Here is a 17,123-nt window from a genome sequence, read left to right on the forward strand (position 1 = left end):
CGCACTCTCTTCTTTCTTTCTTTCTTTCTTTCTTTCTTTCTTTCTTTCTTTCTTTCTTTCTTTCTTTCTTTCTTTCTCACTCTCTCTTCTTTCTTTCTTTCTCTCACTCTCTCTTATTTATTTATTTCTCTCACTCTTCTTTATTTATTTATTTCTGTCTCTCTTTCTTATGGCGATAGAATACTGCCATCTCTCCTTCTCTCTCTCCCTTTCACACTCACTCCCCTCTCTCCCCTCTCTCCCCGTTTCTTTCCTTTCCTTTCCTTTCCTTTCCTTTCCTTTCCTTTCCTTTCCTTTCCTCTCCTCTCCTCTCCTCTCCTCTCCTCTCCTCTCCTCTCCTCTCCTCTCCTCTCCTCTCCTCTCAATCACTGTTTCCACACTCTTCACCTAAGTTTCAACCCCTTCCATTTGTCAAGGCAGTGGTGAGAGAGATAATCTGTTGCTGACCTAAGTTCAGAGAAGGAAGTTGAGTTGAGTCTCAATATAAACTTAAAACCGTCTTGAGTCAATTTCTGTGCCCCTGCGGAAATCAAATCAGCATATTAAAAAAATCCCCATAAAAATCTGTCTATTTAAGCTCGAGATATCTGTTTTTTTGCATGGGCTGCGTCTATGACCCCTCTATGGAAAGGTGAATCTCTCATGAACACATGAACACAGTACATGTCGGTTGTTTTGCTCTAGGGTGCCCACAAGACTCGCCTAAAGATAGCCCGGTGCCATTTATGATTGGAAGTATATATGGTAGTAGTTTAGCCCCTAAAAAAGCCATTAAATATGTGTCATTAAAAAAAATGTTTCCTGATCCTTCTTGTATCTCTCAGATATAGGATAGACACTTCAAAACAAACTTCCTTTAAATTTTTTTGAAGGGACTAACTGTTTTTCCTTGTATGAATGTGATATTCAATGTGTTTCTATGGGCTAATAGCATTAATGTCAAATTCAATGTTTCATCAAACCATTTTTGTCTATATATTTTTATATCTAAAGGGGTCCTAAAATTCTTAATCAAATACACTCAACAAAAATAGAAATGTAACATGCAACAATTTCAACAATTTTATTGAGTTACAATTCATATAAGGACATCAGTCAATTGAAATAAATTCATTAGGCCCTAATCTATGGATTTCAGATGACTGGGAATACAATATGCATCTGTTGGTCACAGATACCTTAAAAAAAGTAGGGGTGTGGATCAGAAAACCAGTCAGTATATGGTATGACCACCATTTGCCTCAAGACATCTCTTTCGCATAGAGTTGATCAGGCTGTTGTGGAATGTTGTCCCACTCCTCTTCAACGGCTGTGCAAGGTTGCTGGATATTTGCAGGAATTGGAACCAGCTGTCGGGGTTCATGCTTTGGAATTATATTGAATTCTGCTTATATCATGCTATACCTCAATAAACACAAAGTTCAAATGCAGAAACTTTGAGACCATTAATTGAGTGCTTTTGAAATCGCTGCTGCGCTGTATCAGCACAATGGACAGCGCCCTGTACACTAAAGCAAGGCCTTTTTGGTAATGGATATAGGCTGCAATTCACCTATTACAAACCGCCTATGTGAATGCACCTGTACACACAGCTGTCTTACCAAAATAATGCAAATGCTGAAAGTAGTAGCCTAGTTATTCATGCATGCTAACGAAAATACTGAATAGCAGTTTGGCTTAGAATACCAACACTACTGCAAATGCCAACGAATGAATGTGAACAGAACAAAACAGAAGTACCAAGTAGGCCTAGTTAACTAAATGTTGATTCGAGGCATGAAACAATCTATATTTAGGCTAGTTACATTAACAGTAAACAAACACAGTAAACAAAAGGCAAATGGAGATCCAAATAACCAAAACATAGCCTACAGCCTACTACAGTGAGATGCAGCCATGCACAGCTGTCTTGCCAAACAAATGGAACATGGAAAACCATGCTGCTCATAAGTACAGCAACACCTTCTGATATGGAACAATACACTTCTGTTGGATCAAATTCGACCTGCGTAATCAATTAAGGAATGTCAGCCTACCATAAATACATTTCCAATACTTACAGTTCCATTTACAACCAAGAAAACCAATACGCTACCAAGAAAATCCTTATTTCTATGATGAAACATACCGATATGTTCTTGCATTGGAATTACATTGAATTCTGCTGCTGCTCTTCGCTCTCCTTCTCATTTTGGCTTTGTTTGGGTACTTTGGCGAAGCCAGTTTCTGATATCCATCATGGCAGAGGCAGATTAGCTGGTGAGAGCTAACTAATAGGCTAAGGCTTATAACACGAATGCTTTTTACAGCTAGGCAGAGTTGTGTGAAGCAGCTTCAATGGTGAACTTGACCCCGGCCTTATACATCAAAATAGAATATTACAGATGGAAGCGTATCATGTTATTCACTTAGCCTACCATGGATGAGAAGTGTTTTTTCCCACTTTTTATGAAAACCCATAGGATTCTGCAGAACCCCAGTGTTTTTCCATAGCCCTCCTACACACACTGCAATGCGCTCTGTCCATTGTGCTGACACAGCACAGCAGAGATACAGATTTTGCAGCAACCTGTCACTCATCATTATAATTTTTTTGCTGTTTTTATATAGGTACATAAAACTAAAACTGAGGGGGCACAAGTTTCAACTGGGGGGGCTGCTAAGCCCCCTTTTTCCCCCTCGTGGAGCCAGACCCGCATACGTTCACTTTATAGTATCTCACTTACCACCCATTTGTAGCTGACTGAAAAAATGATATCTGCATGTTCTCTTTTTATTTTTATTTTTTTTATTTAACTAGGCAAGTCAGTTAAGAACAAATTCTTATTTACAATGACGGCCTACACCAGCCAAACCCTAGTAGTGCTATACACTATCATCTTTCATTTAAACTTCCCCCAACAATGCACATCTTTAGCGCATGCAAAGCTGAACATTCTTCTCTTGCTACTACACTTCTACAGACAGACTGTGTCCCACAGGTAGAGAGGGTTGGGACGAGAATGTTATCCACTTTCCTCAAAGAGGATTACAGCCTCAGGCAGCTTAGCTTCATAAAGGGTGAGGGTAAGGAGAGCCCTGTTTTCTCCAGCAGCCATCTGTCTGCCCAGTGTAGAGCTGAGAGGGGTTGCTCTCATTGAAGTGAAGAGGGACTTCAGAAACTCTTGGAGGACAGTGGACGTTGATAAAAATGCTTCTTTATTGTTAAAACCAACACATTCTGGCCCTTAACTGTCATCAGGGTTGCTCTCACTCACATAAGAGCTGATGGATGGGATGCTAGGAGTGGATGTGTTTCTTTACCCTGATGGACTGAGAATTGCTACACCAGAGGATATTAGGCAATGGGAGCTGGAGACCGCCAGCCAGGTGTCCAGCCAGGTGTCTCAGGAACCCCCCGTCCGACTCTTTGTGGCTCTTTTCCCATACAACCCTGCTGCGATGTCCCCAAACCCTGAGACCGCTGCGGAGGAGCTCCCTTTTGTGCCAGGACAGATCATCAAGGTAATGTACTGAGTAGTTTATCTGTACTGTAGACTATCAACCATTGTGTAATAAGTGTTTATAACAACCAATGATTGACAGTTTCTAAACAACTTATAAACTCCTTTTTAAATACTCCTGTTTAATATACCTTATGTAAAGAGTAACCTCCCATTTTAAAGGGGTAGATATGATAAAACCAAGTTTGAACATGGCGTGGTTAATATGAGGTAGGCAGATTATAAACAGTTATACAGTATATTGGATTTTCTAGATGCTGGTGTTTCCTGTTTGTTCTCTGTTGATGCGTAGGCCTACATGATGTGCAAAAGTTGTGGTTTCCTCATTTCCTGTCATTATTTGCAACTTGTTGATGTTGAACTGATAACTTTCCACTCATGTTCCTTTCTTTTACACATGCACAGTAGATCTGTATCATTACCAAACAAATCCCATGGAAACAAAATGGCTGACTTTGTCTCTGTCTCTGCCAGGTGTTTGGAGATAAAGACGATGATGGTTTCTACCACGGGGAGTCTGGTGGTCTGTCTGGTGTCGTGCCTAGTAACATGGTATCTGAGATCCCAGTGGATGATGACTACCTCAAGCATCAGCTCATGCAGCAGGGTTTCCTGCCTGTCGACCACACAGGTATCTCTTTCTTTTTTTCTCACTCTCGCTCACACTCTCTTTCTCTCTCACTCTCTCTGAAATAGTTTATATAAAAAATAATCTGAGATTTCTTAATGATGACAATTGAGATCTGGTGTGCGTCCCAAAGGCACCCTATTCCCTATATACTGTAGTGTACTACTTTTGACCAGGGCCCTGGTGCCATTTGGAATGCAGTCCTATGATCTAATCCTTCAACTCTTGACTTCTCTGTTTCACATCAGATCCCAGTGAGGAGTCCAGCGTGCTAGATGACTTGGTCGTCCGCAGGATGGTGGCCATCTTTGAGTATGACCCTTGGGAAAGTTCCCCCAACATGGACAGCGACGTGAGTGTGGAACCTCCACATGGGTGTCCAAATCCACTTTAACTTTCTTAATTTGGTCTTTTGAATTTAGTGAACGCCAATTCCGAGGTAATCCCAGTTATAGGGCCTAACTGTGCATATTACAGCAACACCAAATGAACAGTAACTTTTCCCCCCAATCATTTTATTGTAGGCTGAGCTCGCCTTCCGTGCAGGGGACATAATATATGTGTTTGGTGATATGGATGAAGATGGATTCTATTATGTGAGTGCTGGACTGCATTGTCTTTGGGGAAATGTAACCTTGTTTTCCATTGGTTCTATATCTAAATGCTTTGCTAATGTCTAATCTCCATCCAGGGGGACCTTCATGGGCTGAGAGGTCTAGTGCCATCCAACTACCTGGAACCACTACCATGGGAATAGGATTAACAAGGAGCATCCGATACATGAGATTATGCCAAGAATCAGAATCAGATACAATGAACAAAAAAACTTTTTCAAGGATATCTGAAGGGATATTACTGTGTCAAAGATCAAGATTTTGTCATGTTTTTTCTTCTGCATAAGTACATGTGACCACAGAAATCTCCTCAAGGATTTGTAATGATCATGGAATAGGGTTTTTATGAACCGTGTGTAGGCCATCACGCACAGTGACGCAGTAGACAGATTTTGCTCTGTCCAAATAAATCCTATGAACTACAAACCTTTTGTTGGACATTTTAAGGTGCAGTAAGATTGGCCAAAATAATGACATCATGGTTATCGTATTACATAATGCTTTGTCAGCAGCTAGGGTATTGTAGCCTTAAAAAATGATTTTTATTCTCACTTTGCTGATGGGGATCTATGTTGTAGTTATGCCTATATTTGCCTTACTACATCTTTCGGTTTAGGAAATATCTTTCTTGTTAGAGATATTATTTTCTTCCTTAGTAGTATGCACCATTTTTTTTTATTTTAATTTTGGTAAATACCAACTGAGATTCTGATGGGAACATTGAGCACGTTGAATGAAGATATCTATGCAGAATTTAGCAGTACTATTAAACTGTTCATTTTCTGAAAATCTGTTTCGTACACTTGTTCCTCATGTTAGTGGGTTTAGAATTATACAACGCAGGATCTTCATCAAAACCAGATGCTGAACACTGAAACAATTGTAACTGTACAACCACTTTTACTATAAACTGCACTGTGATTGTTATACAAATATCTACAATAGTAGAATGACCATAAACCACGGAAAGCAAGAAAAACAATTCATTTATTTTCATTAGTACAATATTGCAGTCAAATCTACTTTTATTTGAGAAACATGACTGAATAGTTAATGGGAACTTAACATTTATTCATAGGACTGCATTTCTAGTACAAAAATGTAATACAACTTAAAAATAGACCATGGTCTCCAAGCTTTTCAGAATCGTTCATTGATGTCAATGGAGTCCTTGTAGTATTTTCCTCCGTAGCCAACAGTACAGTCATCCATAAAGTAGGAAACACTACACTGTGCAGAGGAGTTTAGTAGTACTCTCTACTTTATGGATGACTGCACTGTACATCAGTATCTTCTCGTTGCTGTGGCAGCTTCGTGTTTGGTTCTGCTCAGAACCCCTCCTCAGTCCAATCCGTAGAGCAAATTCAAAACAGGAACTAACTAAATCGTCACAAAAACGTGATGGTTTTTTTTGTAATACATTGCGGATGTGTAACAAAATGATCTCATAATTTATAAAAGTATACTAAAATTGTCTCAAACAGTAGAACCAATAAAATGTTACAATATATTACTGCCACCATACAGTAAACCTCTCATATGTTTTATACAACATTAAATTCAATGAATATATCTCAGTCAGTATATCACACGGTCTTACCATCTTTCTCTCCTCTATCCCAGCAGAAACAGAAGTGTGAACTAACAGTGGTGTTCTTATTAAGCTTCGTAGTCACGTGGTGTAAACCACAGGAAGAGGTCTAACAGTCCCTCTACAGCGATCTCTCCTTCTGTCTCTGAGATACACCAACCAACCTACGCCCATACAGCCCACATAGACAGACATCTTCACTGATGACAGAATGTGTACCCTAAATGGCACACTTTTTCCTTTACAGTGCACTACTTTTGACCAGGGCCCATCGAGCTCTGGAAAAAAGTAGTGCACTATATGAGGAATAGGGTGCCATTTGGGACACAGTCAGAGTCTCTTTTAAGGGAAAGCAGAACATAACAAAAAAAAATTAAACAGGCAAGTCAGTTAAGAACAAATTCTTATTTACAATTATGGGGAACAGTGCCTTGTTCAGGGGCAGAACAACAGATGTTTTACCTTGTCTGCTCAGGGATTCAATCCAGCAACCTTTCTGTTACTGGCCCAACAGTCTAACCACTAGGCTACCTACCGCCCAATTAACAAATGTGCTACTTAGATATTGTGAAATTTATGCATATTCTATTGATCGCTTTCAAATTGATTTGACATATTGACGTGCTGTCCATGTTGACTATAACCTAGAGAAGAGATCAAAAGCTCAGGATGTGCTGAACCTTTGATGGGATTCACACCAAAAAAATGTTTTAGGCTTTTAATAGAATAGATCCACTATTAAAGGAGTGTAGGAGTAAAAAGAACACGTATGTCTTATGAGGGTGTATCTCAGACATGGTTTAATTAATTGATCCATAACCTGTTTTTAAAAAAAGAGGAGGTGCAGATATCAGCTTTTCGTTGCTTTAAAATATTTGATGGGATAGGTTACGCTACTGCTTATTCTTTTTTCTTCCATTTTACATTTGAGTCATTTACTGTAGCAGATTCTCTTATCCAGAATGACTTACAGTAGTGAGTCTTCTAATGCATTCTGCCAACAGAGAAGAACACTAACACATACCTCTACCCCAGTTTACAGCAGCAGATAATGGGCTATATGTAATAGGCACAACTGAAACTTGTGAAATGACTTTTAAAAGAGATATGTCCTCTGTTGTCAAGACAACCTAAACCTCAGAGTCAAGTCAGGCGAGAGAGGAGGAAGTGGTGATGGGTGGAAACTGGGTGTGCAAACTGTGCAAGATATTTTTGTGAAATGTTTACAACAAACAGCGATGCGTTCCATGCCTACACTCTACCTTCTCTTTATTTAGTTGAAGATACTTGAAGACCTGTCATTTCTCTCACATTTAATGATTTCACTACTAATATTTCAACCTTCCTACACCATAATTACACTGTACCTGCCTTTGTAACTACCTTGAAATAATATAGGTATTATAGACAGATGGTAAGAATATGGTCCTTGAGTAGCTCTGGTCCAGGGTGTTACATGCAGCTTTAGTCTCCTTGAAGAAGTCCTATAGCCACTGGCGACCCGTCATTTAGGGCAGGTAGGGCAGAGCCCCACCTGTTTTGAGCTCCACATTTTTAGCAAAAAGAAGTGGTGGTCGTGGTGGGGCAAGCCAGCAGAAAATATGGAGCTTTGCGCCGTGATTGGTTCAGTGTTCTGTCACTCATGGGGACACTACCTCACCGCCAAGTCTAAGGGTAGAGCTAGAAAATTCTAGCTCCTTGGGTGCTGCCATAGAGTTACATTAGAAGTGCCCATCCAATAAGTTTTAAGGTCATTGGCCACAGATAAAATGACGTCAAATAACATTATATGTACAGTAGCTTTGTTTGGACTGATCATGTCAACACCATACTTTCATCATGAATCAAGTCGACAATCTACTGGAAAATCCTTTTAAATGCCTGTCACATGAAGATAAATAATGAAGAGAAATTATGGATAAAAGTGCTAATTTGCCTTTGGACATACACATTACACAACAAGTTTGAAATCGCAAATTCAACAATGAGTGGTTTGGAAGGAATCAGTGACAGTGGCTAACTGAAAGCATTGCAAAGCAATCACTAGCCTGCTATTCAGTGGAGTGGCTGTGTGGTCCCAAATCTGGGAATAAGGGGCTCTTTTCCAAGTTTGAAATGATAAACATTCAACATTGGGCATGCTGTGTCACGCCTTGACCATAAGGAGCCTTTTTTATTTTTGTCTCTTTTTGGTTTGGTCAGGGTGTGATTTGGGTGGGCATTCTATGTTCTTTATTTCTATGATTTGTGTTTCTATGTGTTGGCCGGGTATGGTTCTCAATCAGGGACAGCTGTCTATTGTTGTCTCTGATTGGGAATCAATTCCCTCCTTTCAGTGTGAGTAGTTGACTTGTGTCAGTGACACTTAGCCCTCGTAAGCTTCACGGTTGTTTATTTCGTTTCTTGTTTTGTTGGCGACATTTACAATAATAAAATATAATGTATGCTCACCACGCTGCACCTTGGTCTCCTTTCAACGACGTCCGTGACAGAACTACACACCACCAAAGGACCAAGCAGCGTGGTAAAGAGGACTCCTGGACATGGGAGGAGATCCTGGATGGAATGGGACCCTGGACGCAGGCCGGGGAGTATTGCCGTCCGAGGGAGGAGATGGAGGCAGCTAAAGCAGAGCGGCGGCGATATGAGGAGGCAAGTCAGCGAAGCAGGCACGAGAGGCACGGAGTCAGAGTTTAGACCTGAGCCAACTCCCCGTGCTTACCGTGGGGAGCATGTGACTGGTCAGGCACCGTGTTATGGGGTGATGAGCACGGTGTCTCGAGTGAGCATTCACAGGGCGGTGTGCTCTGTGCCAGCGTCTCGCATTTGCCAGGTGGAAGTGGGCATCCAGCCAGAACGGGTTGTGCCAGCTCTGCGCTTGAGACCGCCAGTGCGCCTTCATGGCCCAGTGTATCCGATGCCCGCCCCACGCACCAGGCCTCCTGTGTGTCTCTCCAGCCCGGTGAGTCCTGTGCCTGCTTCAAGGACCAGGCCTCCTGTGTGTCTCCACAGCCTGGTGAGTCCTGTGCCTGCGCCCAGAACGAAGCCTCCAGTGATGATCCATGGAAAGAAGCCTCCAGTGATTATCCATGACAAGAAGCCTCCAGTGATGATCCATGGCAAGAAGCCTCCAGTGATGATCCATGGCATGAAGCCTCCAGTGAGGAGTCATGGTACGAAGCCTTCAACGACAGCCTCCAGTCCGGAGCCTCCAGCGACGGCCTCCAGCGATGTACTTCAGTCCGGAGCCTCCAGCAACGGCCTCCAGCAACTGTCACGCCCTGACCTTAGAGAGCCTTTTTTATGTCTATTTTTGGTTTGGTCAGGGTGTGATTTGGGTGGGCATTCTATGTCCTTTATTTCTATGATTTGTGTATCTATGTGTTGGCCGGGTATTTATTTTATTTTATTTTATCTTTATTTAACCAGATAGGCTAGTTGAGAACAAGTTCTCATTTGCAACTGCGACCTGTCCAAGATAAAGCATAGCAATTCGACACATACAACAATACAGTTACACATGGAATAAACAAAACATAGTCAATAATACAGCGGAACAAAAGAAAACAAAATGTCTATTTACAGTGAGTGCAAATGAGGTAAGATAAGGGAGTTAAGGCAATAAATAGGCCATGGTGGCAAAGTAATTACAATATAGCAATTAAACACTGGAATGGTAGATGTGCATAAGATGAATGTGCAAGTAGAGATACTAGGGTTCAGAGGAGCAAGATAAATAAATAAATACTGTATGGGGATGAGGTAGGTAGATAGATGGGCTGTTTACAGATGGGCTATGTACAGGTGCAGTGATCTGTGAGATGCTCTGACAGCTGGTGCTTAAAGCTAGTGAGGGAGATATGAGTCTCCAACTTCAGAGATTTTTGCAGTTCGTTCCAGTCATTGGCAGCAGAGAACTGGAAGGGAAGACGACCAAAGGAGGAATTGGCTTTGGGGGTGACCAGTGAGATATACCTGCTGGAGCGCATGCTATGAGTGGGTGCTGCTATGGTGACAAGTGAGCTGAGATAAGGCGGGGCTTTACCTAGCAGAGACTTGTACATAACCTGTAGCCAGTGGGTTTGGCGACGAGTATGAAGCGAGGGCCAACCAACGAGAGCGTACAGGTCGTAATGGAGGGTAGTGTATGGGGCTTTGGTGACAAAACGGATGGCACTGTGATAGACTGCATTGCGTTGAGTAGAGTGTTGGAGGCTATTTTATAGATGACATCACCGAAGTTGAGGATCGGTAGGGTGGTCAGTTTTACGAGGGTATGTTTGGCAGCATGAGTGAAGGATGCTTTGTTGCGATATGGGAAGCCAATTCTAGATTTAATTTTGGATTTGAGATGCTTAATGTGAGTCTGGAAGGAGAGTTTACAGTCTAACCAGACACCTAGGTATTTGTAGTTGTAAAGAGTTGTATGGCATTGAAGCTCGTCTGGATGTTAGTTAACACAGTGTCCAAAGAGGGGCCAGAAGTATACAGAATGGGGTCGTCTGCGTAGAGGTGTACCAGAGAATCACCAGCAGCAAGAGCAACATCATTTATGTATACAGAGAAGAGAGTCGGCCCGAGAATTGAACCCTGTGGCACCCCCATAGAGACTGCCAGAGATCCGGACAACAGGCCTTCCGATTTGACACACTGAACTCTATCAGAGAAGTAGTTGATGAACCAGGCGAGGCAATCATTTGAGAAACCAAGGCTGTCAAGTCTGCCAATAAGAATGTGGTGATTGACAGAGTCGAAAGCCTTGGCCAGGTCGATGAATACGGCTGCACAGAAATGTCTCTTATCGATGGCGGTTATGATGTCGTTTAGGACCTTGAGCGTGGCTGAGGTGCACCCGTGACCAGCTCTGAAACCAGATTGCATAGCGGAGAAGGTACGGTGGGATTCGAAATGGTCGGTAATCTGTTTGTTAACTTGGATTTCGAAGACCTTAGAAAGACAGGGTAGGATAGTTATAGGTCTGTAGCAGTTTGGGTCTAGAGTGTCACCCCCTTTGAAGAGGGGGATAACCGCGGCAGCTTTCCAATCTTTGGGAATCTCAGACGACACGAAAGAGAGGTTGAACAGGCTAGTAATAGGGGTTGCACCAATTTCGGCAGATAATTTTAGAAAGAGAGGGTCCAGATTGTCTAGCTCGGCTGATTTGTAGGGGTCCAGATTTTGAAGCTCTTTCAGAACATCAGCTATCTGGATTTGGGTAAAGGAGAAAGGGTGGGGGCTTTGGCGGGTTGCTGTGGAGGGTGCCGGGCAGTTGACCGGGGTAGGGGTAGCCAGGTGGAAAGCATGGCCAGCCGTAGAGAAATGCTTATTGAAATTCTCAATTATAGTGGATTTATTGGTGGTGACAGTGTTTCCTAGCCTCAGAGCAGTGAGCAGCTGGGAGGAGATGCTCTTATTCTCCATGCACTTTACAGTGTCCCAGAACTTTTTTGAGTTAGTACTACAGGATGCAAATTTCTGTTTTAAAAGCTAGCCTTAGCTTTCCTAACTGCCTGTGTATATGGTTCTCAATCAGCGACAGCTGTCTATCGTTGTCTCTGATTGGGAATCATACTTAGGTAGCCCTTTTTCCCTCCTTTCAGTGTGGGTCGTAAGCTTCACGGTTGTTTATTTTGTTTCTTGTTTTGTTGGCGACATTTACAATAATAAAATAAAATGTACACAAACTGTACACTCACAACGCTGCACCTTGGTCTCCTTCCAACGACATCCGTGACATGCTGTCAATGAAGATTTATGCCACGCTCAAAACAACTGTTAACTTGGAACTGCGAGAACTTGACTTCACTGAGTTCAAGACAACTGGGAACTCGGGAATAAACGAGCTCCGACTGGGAAAAGAAGCTTTGAACAGTCATCCAACTCGGAATTGTAAATCCGGCCTCTTTCTAGAGCTACAACCTGAAGATCAATGACATCAACATGATTCAACCTTGTTTTTTTCTAAGTTCCCAATTGTTTTGAAAGCACCATGAATCTAGAGAATTCCAGACTTTGATGACGAGTGTTGTTCGAGTGAGCACAGCACAACAAGGTAACTCCAAAAATGTATTTTATGCTGCTGCATAAATGATGTAATATGCCAGGGAGATACTGATACTGTAGTTAAGAAAGTAATACTAGTGTTTGTTGTGTAGTGAGATGTTAGTAGCCCATGTGCCTCCCCCTAACAATTTTGTATATTTACCCCTCTTAATTCCACCTACTGTTCTGACTTGGTGGTGCACATAACAGCCTATCACCTGTTTTAGAGAAATGTAATCATTGAATATTTTTTATTTTTGTACATTTTATTTTATTTAACCAGGAAGGGCTCATTGAGATTAAAGTCGCTTTTTCAAGAGCGCCCTGGCCAAGATAGGCAGCACTAAGTCATTACAGACAACATGAAAAACTACAAGTAATCTAGTAAAAACCATTGAATTCACAGGAGTATAAAACAGCAAATTAAAAACATTGACAGGTCAGGGAATCAGCCTCAAAATCCTTCATCAGTGATTTAAAAACACCAATCGGGTCAAGTTCTTCCAGTTTAAAAGTATTTTGTAAGGTGTTCCAAGACAATGAGCAGAGAACTTAAAAGCCCTTTTACCAAATTCAGTTCGGACATTTGGAACAGTTAGCAAGATAAAGTCCAGCGACCGAAGAGAGTACCCACCACATTTCTGAACAATAAAAATGCACAAATAAAAAGGTAGTAAACCCAAATTGGCTTTGTAAATAAAAGTATACCAGTGACTGAGCCTACGAGTGACTAGAGAAGGCCAACCAACCCTGGTATACAAAGTGCAGTGGTGCGTAAGGGTTTTGCAGTTTAAAATAAATCTGAAAGTGCCATGGTAAAGAGTGTCAATTGATCTCAAACACTGAGCGGTGTCACGTTCTGACCTTAGTTCTTTTGTTATGTCTTTGTTTTAGTATGGTCAGGGCGTGAGTTGGGTGAGTTGTCTATGTTAGTTTTTCTATGATTTGCTATTTCAGCTGTCAATCATTGTCCCTGATTGAGAACCATATTTAGGGAGCCTGTTTTCTGTTGTGTGTCTGCACCAGCCAGAACTGTTGTCGGTCGTTTCTCTTTGTTATTTTTGTTATTTCCGTGTTCATTCTAATAAATATGGACACATACCACGCTGCACCTTGGTCCTCACCTTCTTCCACCAACAACGGCCGTTACAGAATCACCCACCACCAAAGGACCAAGCAGCGTGGTAAGGAGCAGCGCTATCTGGAGGAGGTTACAACATGGGACGAAATAGAGTGGTGGTCGGTCGACCCAGGGAGAGTGCCGGAGCCCGCCTGGGATTCTCTGGAACAATGTGTGAGGAGGGATACCGGAGAATGGAGTTGGCACGGCGGTCAAGGAAGCCCGAGAGGCAGCCCCAAAAATGTATTTGGGGGAGGCACACAGGGAGTGTGGCTAAGTCAGGTAGGAGACCTGAGCCAACTCCCCGTGCTTACCGTGGAGAAAGGTGGACCGGGCAGGCACCGTGTTATGCCATGAGGCGCACGGTGTCCCCAGTGAGCAGGCATAGCCCGGTGCGGTACATAGCAGCGCCTCGTATCGGCCCGGGCTAGGTTGGGCATCGAGCCAGGTGCCATGAAGCCGGCTCAGCGCATCTGGTCTCCAGTGCGTCTCCTCGGCCCGGGGTACATGGCACCAGCCCTACGCATGGTGTCCCCGGTTCGCCAGCGCAGCCCAGTGCGGGCTATTCCACCTCGCCCCACTGGCCTGGCTACGGGGAGCATTCAGCCAGGTAGGGTTGGGCAGGCTCGGTGCTCGAGACCTGCAGTGCGCCTCCACGGTCCGGTCTATCCGGTGCCGCCTCCACGCACCAGCCCTCCGGTGGCAGCCCCCCGCACCAGGCTGTCTCTCCGTCTCCTCCCTACAGATGCTCCTGCCTGTTCAGCGCTGCCAGAGTCTCCCGTCTGTCCTGAGCTGCCAGAGTCTCCCGTCTGTCCTGAGCTACCAGAGTCTCCCGTCTGTCCTGAGCTGCCAGAGTCTCCCGTCTGTCCTGAGCTGCCAGAGTCTCCCGTCTGTCCTGAGCTGCCAGAGTCTCCTGTCTGTCCTGAGCTGCCTGGAGTCTCCCGTCTGTCCTGAGCTGCCCAGAGTCTCCCGTCTGTCCTGAGCTGCCCGGAGTCTCCCGTAAGTCCTGAGCTGCCCGGAGTCCCCGTCTGTCCTGAGCTGCCCGGAGTCTCCCGTCTGTCCTGAGCTGCCCGGAGTCTCCCGTCTGTCCTGAGCTGCCCGGAGTCTCCCGTCTGTCCTGAACTGCCCGGAGTCTCCCGTCTGTCCTGAGCTGCCCGGAGTCTCCCGTCTGTCCTGAGCTGCCCGGAGTCGCCCGTCTGTCCTGAGCTGCCCGGAGTCGCCCGTCTGTCCGGAGCTGTCCGGAGTCGCCCGTCTGTCCGGTGCTGCCAAAGTTGCCCGTCTGTCCGGTGTTGCCAGAGTTGCCCGTCTGTCCGGAGCCGCCAGAGTTGCCTGTCAGTCAGGAGCCGCCAGAGCCTCTCGTCAGTCAGGAGCCGCCATAGCCGTCCGTCAGCCAGGAGCCGCCAGAGCCGTCCGCCAGCCAGGAGCCGCCAGAGCCGTCCGTCAGCAAGGAGCCGCCGGAATCGCCCGTCACTCCGGTGCTGCCGGAGTCGTCCTTCACTCCGGCGCTGCCAGAGTCTCCCGCCTGTCTGGTGCTGCCCGGAATCTCCTGTCCATTCGGGACCCATTGCTAGAGTCCGCAGTCCGAAGTCGGCCGCGAGGGTCGCCGCTCAATAGAGGCCACGGAGGCGGTTGAGGAGGCGGACAAAGACTTTGGTGGAGTGGGGTCCACGTCCCGCGCCAGAGCTGTTACCGCGGACAGACACCCACCCAGACCCTCCCCAATAGGTTCAGGTTTTGCAGCCAAAGTCCGCACCTTTGGAGGGGGTACTGTCACGTTCTGACCTTAGTTGTTTTGTTATGTCTTTGTTTTAGTATGGTCAGGGCGTGAGTTGGGTGAGTTGTCTATGTTAGTTTTTCTATGATTTGCTATTTCTGTGTCTGGCCTGGTATGGTTCTCAATCAGAGGCAGCTGTCAATCGTTGTCCCTGAATGAGAACCATATTTAGGGAGCCTGTTTTCTGTTGTGTGTCTGCACCAGCCAGAACTGTTGTCGGTCGTTTCTCTTTGTTATTTTTGTTATTTCCGTGTTCATTCTAATAAATATGGACACATACCACGCTGCACCTTGGTCCTCACCTTCTTCCACCAACAACGGCCGTTACAAGCAGAAGCATTCATATACAAAATATCCCCATAGTCTAGTAAAGGCATAAATGTAGCTGATACTAGCCTCCTTCTGGCTTCAAAAGAAAATAGGCCTTATTCCTAAAATAAAATCCCAATTTCAGCTTCAATTTCTTTTGTAAGTTGTTGAATATGCAATTTAAAAGAGAGGCCGTCATCAATTAAAATTCCAAGATATTTATATGAAGTTACAGCCTCAATCTCCTTGCCCTGACAGGTAGTAATAGGTGAACGTTTCAGAGGTCTATTTATTGCAATGGAAAACACCATTAGTTTAGTTTTGTCAGTATTGAGGATAAGCTTCAATTGACACAAGGTATGTTGAACAGTATAAAAGTAACAGTATTTGCATGTTCTGGAAAGCTTTTGTAAGAGACGAGGCACAACAGTAATTTTAAGAGCTTTCAATGTCTGCTTATATGCCCCCTTTATTTATCCTGACTTGGTGTACTGTGAGAACACCATAAGAACAGCCGATGTTCTCAATTCGCAAAACAAATAGTTATATTGACTACGTTCGTCCTAGCTCGCTCATTAACATCTTAATCTAAGTTACAAATGGCCTCTTATCCGCTTGTTGTCCCCTTATGACATAGTTTGTACATCTCAATTGTCATTAGAAACCACATTTGTTTAAGCAAGTCAGCCATATCAGATATGTTTTTTTAAAAGGCAGTAAATTAGGCTGAATGAACTGTTTCGCTGCCAGACAAGGCTGCACTGATAGCCAGGTGTAACAGTGGTAATGTATTAGGACTGCTGTTAGGACAGCTTTATGTAGGCCCGGACAGTTTGTGGGCACCGTTTGTCACCGTTATAGTGAAATTAATGCATTGTTTAGTGTTGTGATGTGTAGTGGCTTTGCTGGCATGCATACCATTTTATATTTTTTGCCCCACCAAGATTTACATGCTAAAATTGCCACTGCCTACAGCAATAGCCAAACATGATTGAGTAGGTGGTAGATTATTCCCCTGGTTCAACTCACTGCAGTGCTATTTCTTTTTAACATGGGATTACTTAAGGTGAAATGGATAGTGTAGCCTACCTGTATCTAAACAAGAAGTGCCCTAAATGGAATCAGTGGCTATTATCCACAGGTTGTTGACTAGGGATTGATTGAATTATCCCTGATTAGACTAGTGTGACATTGTTAGGTGTGGGGTGTCCTGACTAACCTGACCTGGCTATGGGAAGTCTAAAGTCTACAGAGTGGAAATTATATATTCAGTTAAAACACATGGTTATATGACCACAAGAGAAACGACCGACAACAGACCCCTATGGAAACCGCTGAATCTGCCATTGCAGCCATTTCTATTGTATCAATAATCCGTGAAGTGTGTGGGCGGGGGGGGGGGGGTGCGACGACAACTGCTTTTGGGTGGAAATAAGAAAGTAGGAGTTGTACATCTTGCATTGCTTTGTGCAGTGTGGTGGTCAAAAAGGATGCAGAGAGGAATGGCAGGTGTGCTCTGATACCCATTACTGCCACTTGGTG

At 44.0% G+C, this 17,123-nt stretch overlaps 1 protein-coding gene and 1 long non-coding RNA gene across 2 annotated transcripts; one reads left to right on the forward strand and one right to left on the reverse strand.

Annotated features, from left to right (window-relative positions):
* The first annotated feature begins 2,959 nt into the window (after window positions 1–2,959).
* On the forward strand, window positions 2,960–5,534 carry LOC110507747 (RIMS-binding protein 2). The gene is made up of 5 exons (XM_021587958.3): window positions 2,960–3,504; window positions 3,978–4,134; window positions 4,380–4,483; window positions 4,656–4,727; window positions 4,823–5,534. Exons 1-5 carry the CDS (start codon window positions 3,268–3,270, stop codon window positions 4,886–4,888), a joined length of 636 nt encoding a protein of 211 aa, XP_021443633.1. The 5' UTR covers window positions 2,960–3,267; the 3' UTR covers window positions 4,889–5,534.
* A 182-nt stretch (window positions 5,535–5,716) lies between these two features.
* On the reverse strand, window positions 5,717–6,421 carry LOC110507748 (uncharacterized). The gene is made up of 2 exons (XR_002471175.3): window positions 6,346–6,421; window positions 5,717–6,125 (listed from the first exon to the last, which is right to left on the reverse strand). It is a non-coding gene; the product is annotated as an uncharacterized LOC110507748 (long non-coding RNA).
* Between the last annotated feature and the right edge of the window lie 10,702 nt (window positions 6,422–17,123).

This window comes from Oncorhynchus mykiss, chromosome 27 (genome assembly GCF_057628025.1).
Source record: "Oncorhynchus mykiss isolate SJ-2025 chromosome 27, ASM5762802v1, whole genome shotgun sequence".
Taxonomy (NCBI): Eukaryota; Metazoa; Chordata; class Actinopteri; order Salmoniformes; family Salmonidae; genus Oncorhynchus; species Oncorhynchus mykiss.

Coding starts and splice junctions, on each gene's coding strand:
- LOC110507747 (XM_021587958.3), top strand. CDS start 3,268: ATGGATGGGATGCTAGGAGTGGATGTGTTTCTTTACCCTGATGGACTG. Junction 3,505..3,977: donor TGCCAGGACAGATCATCAAG/GTAATGTACTGA, acceptor TGTCTCTGCCAG/GTGTTTGGAGATAAAGACGA. Junction 4,135..4,379: donor CCTGCCTGTCGACCACACAG/GTATCTCTTTCT, acceptor GTTTCACATCAG/ATCCCAGTGAGGAGTCCAGC.